The 12,475-nt window shown below is 51.4% G+C and overlaps 1 protein-coding gene across 1 annotated transcript; it reads left to right on the top strand.

Annotated features, from left to right (window-relative positions):
• Positions 1-9,653: 9,653 nt before the first annotated feature.
• Positions 9,654-12,209, top strand: RTN4RL1 (reticulon 4 receptor like 1). Its single transcript, XM_037401155.1, has 2 exons — positions 9,654-9,723; positions 10,172-12,209. The coding sequence occupies exons 1-2, from the start codon at positions 9,654-9,656 to the stop codon at positions 11,533-11,535; spliced, it is 1,434 nt and encodes a 477-aa protein (XP_037257052.1). The 3' UTR covers positions 11,536-12,209.
• Positions 12,210-12,475: the final 266 nt, after the last annotated feature.

Here is a 12,475-nt window from a genome sequence, read left to right on the forward strand (position 1 = left end):
TCGGAGCTAGACAAAGCAGGATATTAGCAAAGTGCCGTGTCCCGACCACGTTCATCACTCGCACATTAATTCCTGGCACCCAGCCGCTCCGGCTGCCCGCTGTCCAACTGTACAGATTTCAGGGGCTTGGCAAGGCGCTGATGCTCAGCACGTGGGTCCTCAGCTCCCCCACATCCCCCCGCACAGCAAGAGCCACGTGGGAGCATAATGATCCCCGACATCTAACTGGGCACATAGCATCTCCCCACCGGCTCATTAAACCTCCTAACGGCCCCGGCACAAGGCGTGGGTGCCGGGCAGAGGAGCAGCAGAGCGCGGCTATTCACACTGCCCTGCTTTTATCACTGTGCTTTTCGCAGGCTGGGAAAAAGTTCAGTGCAAAGCACGGGAAAGGTCTCTGAAAGGCAACCGCACTCACGACACAGCGTGCCAGCATGCATCTCTGGTGGGGATGGGATTTTGCCGGTCTCTGTGATGCGCGTTCGGCTGTTGAGCACAGGGATGCTCGCTTGGAGGGTTCCTGGCATCACACGCCCACCCTGAGAAGAGATAGGGTCTGTGGAAAGGTGCTGCTGCCCATTTTGGGTGTGGGAGAGAGGCCTGAGGCTGTGGGCTGGGCTCCAAATGACGCCATCACTGCTTTTTTTTTTGGGGGGGGGGGGGGGGGGGGGGAAGAAAATGTGACAGAGCTGGCAGCTTTGATGCCTGCCTGTCAGCCTCCTTCCCCCCTGCTGCAGGCGGAATGATGTGCCGCTGAATGGGGAAGAAGGTATATGACAGGCTCCAATTTGCCCTCTTCTCCACCAAACACAAGGACATCCAGGAAATCTGAAATGCAGAAAGACTGAAAAGGGATGAAAGGGAGCGTACGCAGCACGGTACGTAATTAGCTTGTGGATCTCAGTGGCACAGGACACTACTGGGGTCGGGACCTCAGCAGGATTACACGTTTATAGAGCTAATGCTCTCCCTATTAGCCATGCTAGCATAAAACCCCTGCAGAATGGCCCTTCGCCTCCCTGTTGCGGGCCACCATCCGCTCCCTGCTCCATCCATGTAAAAGTCCATCCAGCGCACCCCTGGATTTCTGCAGCCTCTGGTTTTTGCATCTCTTGTGTATGTGGGCTGGATGGCAGGGCAGTCGAGCATGCACCAAGAGCCCAGGCAGCTGTCACTTTGCTCTTCCTTCTCACATTTGCTCTGTTCTGGCTGTATTTCTGATCCTAGAGAAACCCTCTGTCGGTCCTAGCCAGCCGCTGGCAGGGAAATGAGCTGGTGAATGTGCTTTCGCTACACATGAGTTTGTTTAGCATTTGATACTGATCTGGCTGGTGCTCATCTGGGGTGGGTTTTGTCATTTCATCTGCAATTGTTTTGCTGTAAAGTGCCTCAGAGGGTTCGCTAGCCGGCTGTTTTACAAGGGACACCGTTCTTATTACTGCTGTGAATGAACTACTTTGCATTTCTGTGAATGGGAAGGAAAACTTGTCACCTCAGGACAAAAAGGGAGTGGAAGTATCTGATGATCCCCTGAGAGCCTCAGACAATCCACTAAGCTCAAGTCATCCTTCTATATTTCTCTTTCCTCCGGGGCAACTGGAATTATTAGTCCCTTCTCGAGGACCTCAAGATCTCCCTGTCCTTTGCCAATTCCCGTCCTGGCTTTGCTGCAGGCTGCTGGCACGTCCTGCTGGAGCTCGTCCTGTGCCAGGGACCAGCAGAGGATGCCTGGTGCCTGCTGAGGGGCAGGACAGCAGCACCCAGAGCCAGTGAAGTCCCTGGCTGTGCCTGAAATCCTGCAGTATCTATGCACGCCACGCTCTGGGTGTCCCCTGGGCCATGCCATCCTCTCCTGGAGGAACAGGAGCATCCTGGTGCCCATCGACACCTCCAGCCGTGGCATGACCCAAGGACTTGACTCATCTATGTGTAGAGACGTGCCATTTCCCTCCAGCATGCCTCTGCTCCGGGAAGGTCCTGGTGGCTTTTGAGATGCTGGTCCATCATATGCAATAGGATGAGAGAACAGGGGCACAATAAACCCTCTGGCAGCAGGGAAAGGAGATCAGGAAAAGAAGATAATCTCTTCTCCCTGGTAGCCAGGGATAGGATTGCATGGGAATGCTTCAAAGCTGCGTGAGGGGAGGTTTAGACTGGACAATAGGAAGCATTTCTTTACTGAGAGGGTGGTCAAACCCAGGCACAGGCTTCCTAGAGAGGTGATCCCCCATGTGTGTCAGTATTTAAGAGGCATTTGGACAGTGCCCTTAATATGAGGCTTTAATTTTTGGTCAGCTAAAGTGGCCAGGCAGTCGGACTAGGTGATTGTTGTAGGTCCCTTGCAACTGAAATATCCCATCCCATCCCATCCCATCCCAGATCTGCTTCCAACTCCATGCAAGCAGCAGCCCAGCCTCTGACCTAGCTAGCCCTCTCCCAGATGCTGGCTTTCCAGCTCTGCACCGAGGTACCAGCTCTCTCCCGTGCCTGCAGCCGTCAGACCAGCAGCATCTGCCCGCAGCTGCACTCCAAGGCCATCGCGGTGGTGCAGGCGTACTGCAAACTGGGGTTAAGCAGAGCAGATTACACAGGGAAAACACACTCTACACTCCCTCTGTTTCTGCATGTGTTAGCCCTGAGACAAGCATTTACATTAAACAAGTTTCTACAGCCGAGTTTCCGATCCCACTGCCACTACCGCCATTGGCCTCCTTTTTTCCCCCTTTTTCTTTAGCTCAAGCGGCGGGAGGAGGAGATGCAGACACGGAGAAGGGTGCTAATTAAACAGGGAGTTCCACATTAGGGCACAAATCCTCTGGACCAGCACAAACCCTGCCAATTTCTGCATTTATTTATTATTTTTTCAGTACAATTGTAATTTCCAGTGGTGCCTCCAGCACCAGGAGAGAGTTCAGGGGCTGCTCTTGGAGAGGATTAGCACGCTGGAAGCATTATTACTTTCCTTCGCTGTGAATTCAGGAGTGATTCCCTGATGGCTGCACTCTATATAGAAGTGAATCGGTGCTAATTTGTTTTTGAGGATCACACATCCACCAACATGTGAAAGACAATCCTGCCTCTCGATGTATATTTCAAGTCAGTGCTACAGCAAACAACAAAAAATAAGCAAGCAAAGGAAGCCAGACCTCCCTCGCCCAGAAAGCCAGAGCTGGAAAAGAGCGGACTTTCATTTTTTTTTTGCTCATGTGACCTGGTATTACTTCTTTCCAGGCGCGTTTTGGGTTTTGGTGGTGCTGCCCGTGGCAAAGGGCACTGGGGGCTTGGGCATCCCTTGCACGAAGAGCCTCAGGGATGCTGCGCAGGACAGGATGTCAAAGAGACTGAGCATAAAAGGCTCGGGGTTTTTTTTCTTTTTTTTTTTTGTTCCCTTTTAAAATCGTCCTCGAGTTTAACTGCAGGAGAGAAAGAAATTAACTAATTGAATCTGTAACGACAGAGGGGCTGGGCACCTGACAGGAGGGTAGCCGCCCTGCCACCCATCGCTCCTCTCTCTTTATTTGTGTGATTCAGAGGGACGTGGTCCGTGGGGAGATATCACAGCGGCCGAAATGGAAGACAAAGCTATTGTTTCAAACAGAGTTATTGATTTTTACATTATTACACTATGAAATTTATGGTCTGGTTTCAAACTGCAATAGGAGTTAATGACCACTATCCAGAAACTTCCAGGTGACCTTGGCCTTGACTTTGGTGGAGGAAGGTGAATAGCTCCACATAACGGGTCAGCAAATGTAAAATGAACTTGTGACACCCTAAAGGACTTGATTTTGGGGTGCTGCTGGCCCCAGGGTTCTGCCCTGAGCTTTAGCTCCCATCACTCCAAGCTGGTTGACAGCAGTGATGGAGAGAGGGAAATTGGACCTTCTCAGCTCCAGGCACAAGCTGCTTCTGCTGTTAAGCAACATTTTGCTCCTCCTGAAGCCCCCAGCCAGAAGCACCAGGATGTCCTCAGTGCTCCTGACCATGGTTCTCCATCTTTAACTGCCCTCCCGGCGCAGTTTGGCTGGCCAAGGGTTTGCTCCAGTCGGTCACCACTGGAGAAACGCAATCCAGGAGGCTCCAGGATGGCTGAGAAGCACCTGGGAGAGGAACACAGCCCAGAGCAGGGGAGACCCTGCAGGAGGGGAGAGCAGTGGACAGTGCCTGCAAAGGGCTTGGCCCGTTCCCGGTGCTGGCCAGCCCTCCCATCCTGGTTGTGCCATTTGCTTTTTAATGTCGGGGCTACCAAAGCGGGGTCAGGGTAACTATGAGGTGCTGGGGACACGGAAGGATTCATAGGGGCTACAGCACTCCCTAGTCTAAAGCCTTTTCCTGGCTTTTCTTTAAAAGGTACCTCCTGATGCTCCTTTGGCACCAGCCTCTTCCCAAAGCTTTCCTTAGCAATATTCCTTCCAAATTTCCTTGTACACTTCCACCTCTGGAAACAGTCTTGCCAGCAAAGGCAGGCAATTCCAGATGCTGGAGAAGGATTTTTTCTTGTAGTACCTTCTCCCTGGAACATCCCCGATGCTACACCCTGAGCTAAAGTCATGTGAAGCCAGTAGCCTCCAAGCTCATCTTCTGCCTCGGAGGTCATAATTGCCATTAAATCACAGCTTGCCTAACCAAATTATGCAAAACCGAAATTATCTCCAATGATTTTTATGTTGCTGAAATGTTCCAGAACTGCCGGGGTGATGACTGGGGGATTGGGAGCAGCTGTCACTCCATCAGAAACCATAACTCCAAACAGCTGGGATCTGTCAGTTATTTATGACACCATTTGCAAAAAAAATAAAAAAAAAATTAAAAAAAATTGATGAAGGTGGATGGGTGGTTGCCGCTCTCTGGCTGAAAGGCAGCTCGTGCAGAAAGCAAAGCCCTGTGCCAGGTCCCAGCACCGGGAGCTGCCGCTGTCGATGTGGGGAGCAAACCCACCGAGGAAGCTCCTGCTGCAGGACCACCGGGCAGCACCTGAAGGGCTTTGCAGGGACACTGAAAGCTGCTGCTCACTGGGGAGTTTGGTCTTTGTGACAGTCAGGATGGGCTTGTTTATTTTATTCTCTGTGTTGAAATTAAAAAAAAAAAAAAGGAAAGAAAAAAAAAGAGGGGAAAAAAACCCACACACAGCTACTAAGCACAGGTCTGACACTGCTTTGTCAAACCATCCCAGATCTGTTTTGGCTCGCACCCAGTTGCTGTCGCTGCTCTGGCCTTGCCTTTCATCGTCCACCGCTTGGCAGATGAAATTGTGAACATTTGAGGCTTCTTTTTCTCCCTAAACAACAGTTTCTCTCCGTGGGGGTGTGAACATCCCATTCTCAGTTAGTTCCCAAAGGATCCTTTTCCCTGGGGGTCGTAGTCGTGTCTTTGTCATGTCTTTGTGTCCCGGTTCGCTCGGGGTGGATTTGGAGAGCATCCTTTGATAGATCCTGGGTGTGAACGGGGCAGGAAAATCTGTCTCTGGAGCTCGCTGACAGCGAGGTGGTGGTGTTACACCAGGTGTGAATTTGCCCTCAGAAGAGGGTGAGTGATGAGTAAGCTTCTGCCTTTTTGATAATCTCAGCTGCGAGCAGAAGCCAGATGCTTTGTCCCCACTTGTAGCTCACTCTGGTTAAGTATTATTATTTATATTATGTAGTAGCTATACATAGTGTTTTATGGCAGTAAAGATACATAAATCAGCAACCAGAAGACGAGGGCTTTGCTCTAAAGAGCTTATAAATCTAACAGCTTGAGCAGCACCGGTAATGGACACAGTAAGCAGGCAGTCAAGTTGCATGTAGACATGAGCTAAGATGGGTCTCCCAAAGCAGATGGCGGTTTAGGAGAGATTTGAAAGAGAAGCAACCTGCTCCATCCTCGAGACCTGATCCTGTGGGAGAATTAGACGGGCCGTGACCCATATAAGCTTGGCCGGGTGGAGAGGTGGAAGCATCCATCTGAGCAAAGCAGCTCGCAGAGGGGGAGCGGGCAGGGGGCAGCAAGGGCTGGTTGCAGGGCTGCCAGTGGGTGCAGGTACATCTCCCCCAGGACCGAAGCATCTAGCCTTGTCCTGAGTGGTTTCTTTCCCTGGAGCCTGAGACTCCTAATTAACATGTGGCATTGTGTCTTCCTAAATAAACGAGCTCTGCCTTGCTTGGAGATACAGTAAAGCCAGCAGAGCACCGGCGCAGGTACAGCCAGCTCTTGGGAGCAGGCTGCTCACACAGCACAGCCAAGGCCAGTGTCCCCACGGTGGTAGCAGAGAAATGCTCCAACCCTGAACCTTCCCCCCCGCCACCACCCCAATCCTGGGTATCAAACCAGCTTTTTCTTCCCCCCCCAATTTCTTCCTGTGCTGGCACTGGCCCTGGAGGAACCTGGTCGGGGCTGGGGGGAGATGTGCAGTGTCTGGCCGAGCCCGCTGGCTCCGGGCGTCTGCATTCTTCTGGCCGCTTTCAGCTCTTGCAGAAATTGAGGCTTCACGCTAAATGCATTACGCTGTATAACAATTAATCCCGTGCTACATCTAGAAAGTCCTTACTCATCAATAATGCATGTGGGAGGAGTGATTTTCACTCTCAGTAATAAGGCTAAGACAATGGAAACAAGCAGGTAATGGAGAACATTTATAATGATGTTAATCTAATAATGAGTCTAATGCTGTTAAAAGTAAGACTGCAAACTGGACGCATCCAAAGATAAATTATTTCAAGCATTCATTAACTGATGCCTAATTAATGCCCAATTAGATGCTACATGGGAAATGGTTTGGACAGTTGGACAAATTCATTCCAATCACTTAAACCTCAGTCAAAAGCAGGAGGCAGCAGAAGGACACTGCAAGCAGAAGCCAGGGTGACAGTGCATCAGTGGGAGAAATCCAGGAGATAAAACACCCCCTTGCTGATTTTATCCGTGTCAGCAGGGCTTTGGTTTTTTTCACTTCACCGTCAGGTTTCTGTAGGATTTTTCTGTGCTGCTTTTGAAGCAATTCCTCCCTGGTGAGCTCCGACACACATGCTGGTGACCCTCCATCTGCCTCAAAACCTTTACAAGATGAAGCCGAAAGGGCTGTGTCAGGAATAACGAGTTCAACAAGTTAGGCAGGGTCTAACCCTCAGGGGAGGGGGGCTGGGACCTCTCGGGAAGCCCAGCGAGACCCAAGTGCTCCTGGCTGTCTCCCCCCCAGTGAAGCTTGGCTGCTGGCCATAGCCAAGCCGTCGCAGTGCTTCTGGTACCTGCCGCAGGAGCTGCATGGCTCCGTGACCACAGCCTCTTTGTTTCTTGGGGGTCTCATTCCTGGATCTAAAGTGGGACCAATCCCAGGGCATCCCAGGAACAGCTTCTCACAGCACTGGGTGATCAGCCGCTTTTACGGGCTTGGAGGGGAAGCATCAATGATGAGACCATGTGCCTTGAGTGCATCCACTGGGGAGTCCATACATTTCCTCTTTCCAAGTCCTGCCCACCTAATTATTATTTTTTTCTAAGCATCCGTCCTTCTGTTTCCCCATTCTCTTCATGCCCGAGCTGCAGCACGTAGGTAGAAAGACATCCCTGGTTTTTCTTCCTACAATCGTACCCTTGGGAAGCTGAGAACCAGTAACACCCCAGACCATCCCCACCACCATCCATGACCATGGGAGTCACATCTCCCTCTCCATAGGAACTTCAGGAATTAACTCACAAACGCCTGTTAATTAAAGAGATGGACTTGGCTCCCTTCTGACCTTTACCTCTGGAGTTATCCCTGTAGGCAGGGAGCCGTTAAACACTGCGCTCCCTTTCAGCAGGAGCCTCTACCTTGGCTGCGCTCCAGGGAGACCCAGGCTGCCTTCGTCCATTGCCGTGCCTTGCTAACAGTCGCCTGTCATCGCCATCCATATACGTGAAATTGTGTATGCTCCCAGATCCCTGCCCAGCTCCACCTCCCGTCAGTAATCCCGTTAGCCTGGCAACTGTTGTGTCACGGAAGAGCGCATAAAACTGTTGTTTGGAAGCAATATGTAATCTTCCAACCTGCTGCTTATAGCTGGGAGATGGTTTATTGATTCAGACCCTTGTGATTTGGTATTTGCAATAACAGACTCTACATGTGGGAGATCGTCACAGCACTTGTGCCTGGCAGGATTTTCCTAATAAACATTAGACCTACCGAAGGCTTCGTACTTCAGTGTCACCGAGGTAGGATGGGGAACATGAAGCTGTCCCACCTTGGCAAAGCTCACCCGTGGGTAAAAAACCTATCAGAATGTATCTGCAAACCTAGCTTTATCTTTACCATCGTTATCTGGTGCTCAGATAACCACAATATCCTTGGGATACGGCTGTTTCCCAGGCTGCACTTGCACGGTGAGTTGCAGCGAGGGCTCCTGTTCTGGCAGGGAGTGCTCGGGAGTCAGCGCTGGCACGGTGCTCCCACCAGCACAGCTCCTCTCTCCTCGCAAAAGCACGAAATGGTACGGCGGTGACTTGGAGAACGTTCCTTTTCCTACACAGCCGTAGGAGTTGTCGCCAATTAAACATTCCCGACTTACAGCCCCTTTCTGGCAGCGGTGCAGGAATGAGACATTTCGCCTGGTAGCTGATGTTTCATTTCTGAAGGGCAGTGCCTGGAAGAAGTCCCCCCACTTCTCATAGCAGCCAAGGCTTGGTCCAACGCTTTGGTTAGTGATGCTATTTTTTTTCTATTAACAGTCCAGTCAGAGGTGACTGCCTCTTACCGGTGATTTATGGAGAGCCTGAGTAACCCAGTTTATCTAAAAACGTGACAACTTTGCCTTGAGAGGATGGGTCCAGATGGACGGGTCACCTGCTGTTAACTAAACGGTAATAGATCTCCATACTAGGCAAAAGGCAATGGTAACCACGGAGTTATATTTCAAACACAATTAATGAGAAAATCGTGAGGTTTTCTTGCCTCTCCCTTGTATTCAGCTGTAGGCGGTGAAAAGAGGGACTATAAAAGCCCAAGGGGTCCAGCTCACAGACTAGCTGGTGATAACGACGTGGAGTAATTAGAGATGAACTCCACTTCCACTCTCGTTTTTCAGATTATTACAAGCTGAGCGCAAGGCAAGGACTCGTGGGCAGGATGGCATCGGCAGCTGTACGCTGCTCTGACGGTACTCCTTTCTCGTGTAAAGTCCAGAGGCAGAATTCATTAGACATGAGCAAATTTTGCATGTAAGAGGAAAAAGCCAAATCTAGGAGGAAAATCTGAATGAGAAATGACAAGTCTGGTGCAATGAGTCTGAAAAGCCACTCGGCGCAGAAGGAATAGCCTGAAAGCAAGCCTGGTGCGAGGAGTGGGAGCGAGACGGGAACAGGGCGGCGAAACCGGCACTCTGAGAGCCGAGCAGAGGGAGGGGATGATTACTGCCTTGCTCACCGCTTCTTCTCCACAGCGAGAAAGCCCCGGTCACAAGCACACACTGTAGCATTAGAGGATGCAATATGTTTTGCCACAGGACATCCATTTAAAAATATGTTTGAGCATCCCACTTCCAAACGGAGTTTTCAGCTCAGCCTTTTCCACCAACTGCCGACAATATATTTTCCTGTAAATCACTTGGTTTTCAGGGTGGATGGTGGTGTCTAACAACTGTAGTAAAAAGAGATGGCAGGGATGGGTCTGCTCCTTTGGGGGAGCTGGGTGTGTGGTGCAGATGCACCGCACACGTGTAATTTTAGGGGATGTGCTGGGAATAATTAAAGCTCTGTACCTTTTCCTCTCTGGTATGTAAGCATGGGTGATATAAGAGATGCATTACAGGAGGGATGGACACCTGCGAGGGTTTGCATCTCCTCTGTTTGCTCTCACACCTTTGCACAACGGCATTTTCTTCGCTTGTGCTGGCTGCCTGCAGGCAAGGGGCTCTGCTGCCTGCACTGCCAGCACGAATTCTCACCCCGAAAGTTTCCCCTGGCTGTTGCGGACTGGGAGCACAGCCCTGCCTGTTGCAGGTAGGGTGAGGAGGCAGGGAGTAATCCATACATCACGTTTCATCTACCGTGGGTGATGAGCCCACTCGTCACAGCCACGTGGGTAATTCATGAGCAGAGAGGAGGGCTGAGTTAATTGGGGGTGTTCTTCACCCGGAATAGTCCCCACGGTGGTTGGTGATGGGTGGGCGGGGAGGTGCCCCAGTCCCCGCTGATGCCGCTCTCCCCTCTCTCTGCACAGGGGGGTTTGCAGAGCTGCTGCTGGTGCTGCTGGGGCTGAAGGTGCCCGGCGCCCTGGGCTGCCCCACCGACTGCGTGTGCTACCCATCCCCGATGACCGTCAGCTGCCAGGCTCACAACTTTGTCACCATCCCTGAGGGCATCCCTGAGGACAGCGAGAGGATCTTCCTCCAGAACAACCAGATCACCTTGCTGCTGCGGGGCCACTTCAGCCCCTCCATGGTCACCCTCTGGATCTACTCCAACAATATCACCTTCATCGACCCCAACACCTTCGATGGGTTCGTCAACCTGGAAGAGCTGGACCTGGGGGACAATCGCTACTTAAGGGCTTTAGCTGCAGACACTTTCCAAGGGCTGGTGAAACTCCACGCCTTGTATTTGTACAAGTGCGGGCTGAGCTCCCTCCCCAGCGGGATATTCGGTGGCCTCCACAACCTGCAATACCTTTACCTGCAAGACAACCACATTGAGTTCCTTCAGGATGATATTTTTGTTGACTTGGTTAACCTCAGCCATCTTTTTCTCCATGGAAACAAGCTCTGGAGCCTCCATCAGAACACGTTCAGGGGACTAATAAACCTGGATCGGCTGCTCATCCATCAAAATCAGCTGCAGTGGATTCACAGGCGGGCTTTTCATGACCTCCGAAGATTGACCACCCTTTTCCTGTTCAATAACAGCCTCTCGGAGCTGCAGGGGGACTGCCTGGCCCACCTGGGAGCCCTGGAGTTTCTCAGGCTGAATGGGAACCCATGGAGCTGCGACTGCAAAGCCCGTTCACTCTGGGAATGGCTGCACAGGTTCAGAGGCTCCAGCTCCAGCGTCATCTGCGAGTCCCCCGAGCAGATGCATGGCAAGGACCTCAAGGTGCTAAGAGCAGAAGACTTTAGGAACTGTTCAGGGTCCGAGTCGCTCCATCAGATTAAAACACATACTTTCTCCACAGCAGACAGAGGAGCCTCCAAAACCCACCACCCTCACCACTCCTCCAAGGAGAAGGGGAAGGAGAGAGGGGCCGAGAACGGTTTGCACAGCAGCCAGCCCGCCGCTCCCCCCGGCTCCCGGCCGGGCTACCGCAAACCCGGCAAGAACTGCACCAGCCACAAAAGCCGTAACCGAACCTCTAAACCGGTATCCTTGGGGCCACGGAAAAACGGGCAGGAGGTTCCAGACTATGTGCCTGATTATCAGCACAAATTCAGTTTTGGGGTGATGCCGACGCTGCCGCCCAAACGCAAGGGTAAGTGCACCCGGCGGACACCCCTCCGCCCGCCCAGCGGGGTCCAGCAGGCAGCCGGCTGCTCGGGGCTCCGGGCATCGCTCCTGGTTTTTATGATGGTGTTAGCGGCTGTCATCCGCTGAGCCCCCCGGCTGCGGGAGGAACGAAATCTGTACTGCCACCAATCTACAAAGGACCAGAGTTTCTTTTCTTCTTCTTTTTTTGTACGTGGCTAGCGTTGGCCTGGCAAAGGGAAGAACATTGTCTCGGCTTCTGACGGTCTCTCCGTGCCCGGCCGGGCTGCCAACGCGGACTGTGCCGAACGCAGCGGGAGCGGATTAAAAGGCATTATCACACCTTGTCACAAACAGCCTAACCGAGCACCTACAACAACAACAACAAAGCCAACCTTACAAAAAGCAGATAACGGGGACGGTAGCCAATTCGTCGGTGACAACAGCTGGACAAATGGACTGTATCCATGCTCTTGTGAAATCCTGTTCATCCGAGAGCGCTCTGAACGACCCCTCCAATTACCGAAAGGAACATAATTGCTGTAAAAACCATCACCGATTAAGCCTACACTGTTTCTCTGAAAGTGAGTGCAAGGACACTGATACCGATGTAATAAGGACATTGGTTCTCCCACGTTTTAGCCCTTTTGGCTCCAAACCCAGAGGCCAAAGTTGGCTGGGAATCTCGTAGAAGACAATCTCAAACCCCTGAATATCTCAGGCATTACAGCAGAACAGGGCTTGCCTGCTGGGCTTGGAGTAGCCAACAACCAAAGGAAAGACTGATTAGAGGTGGAATTAAACAACAAAACCGACAAACCCAACACTTAAAGAGATGAGTACCCACAGGAGGTGCGTTTTTTTGTAACCATGTTCACACATCTGAAAAAAAAACAACAACCAAACCCAACAAATGCACAGGCTCCCCCCCTTCCCCTCAATTATCCATATGTATGTCTTATAATGTTTATAAACTATACGGAAACTATATCTTCGGAACTAAGGATTGTATTGTCGAATTTATAGCAGACCAGTATATGATTTTTTTTTTTCTTGAGAAAACAAACCG

The sequence above is a fragment of the Falco rusticolus genome, chromosome 1 (assembly GCF_015220075.1).
Source record: "Falco rusticolus isolate bFalRus1 chromosome 1, bFalRus1.pri, whole genome shotgun sequence".
NCBI lineage: Eukaryota > Metazoa > Chordata > Aves > Falconiformes > Falconidae > Falco > Falco rusticolus.

Bases quoted from the DNA above. Each gene is read 5' to 3' on its own strand.
- RTN4RL1 (XM_037401155.1), top strand. From the start codon at position 9,654: ATGCACCGCACACGTGTAATTTTAGGGGATGTGCTGGGAATAATTAAA. The intron at 9,724-10,171 runs GTATGTAAGCAT...CTCTCTGCACAG, and splicing joins TCTGTACCTTTTCCTCTCTG to GGGGGTTTGCAGAGCTGCTG.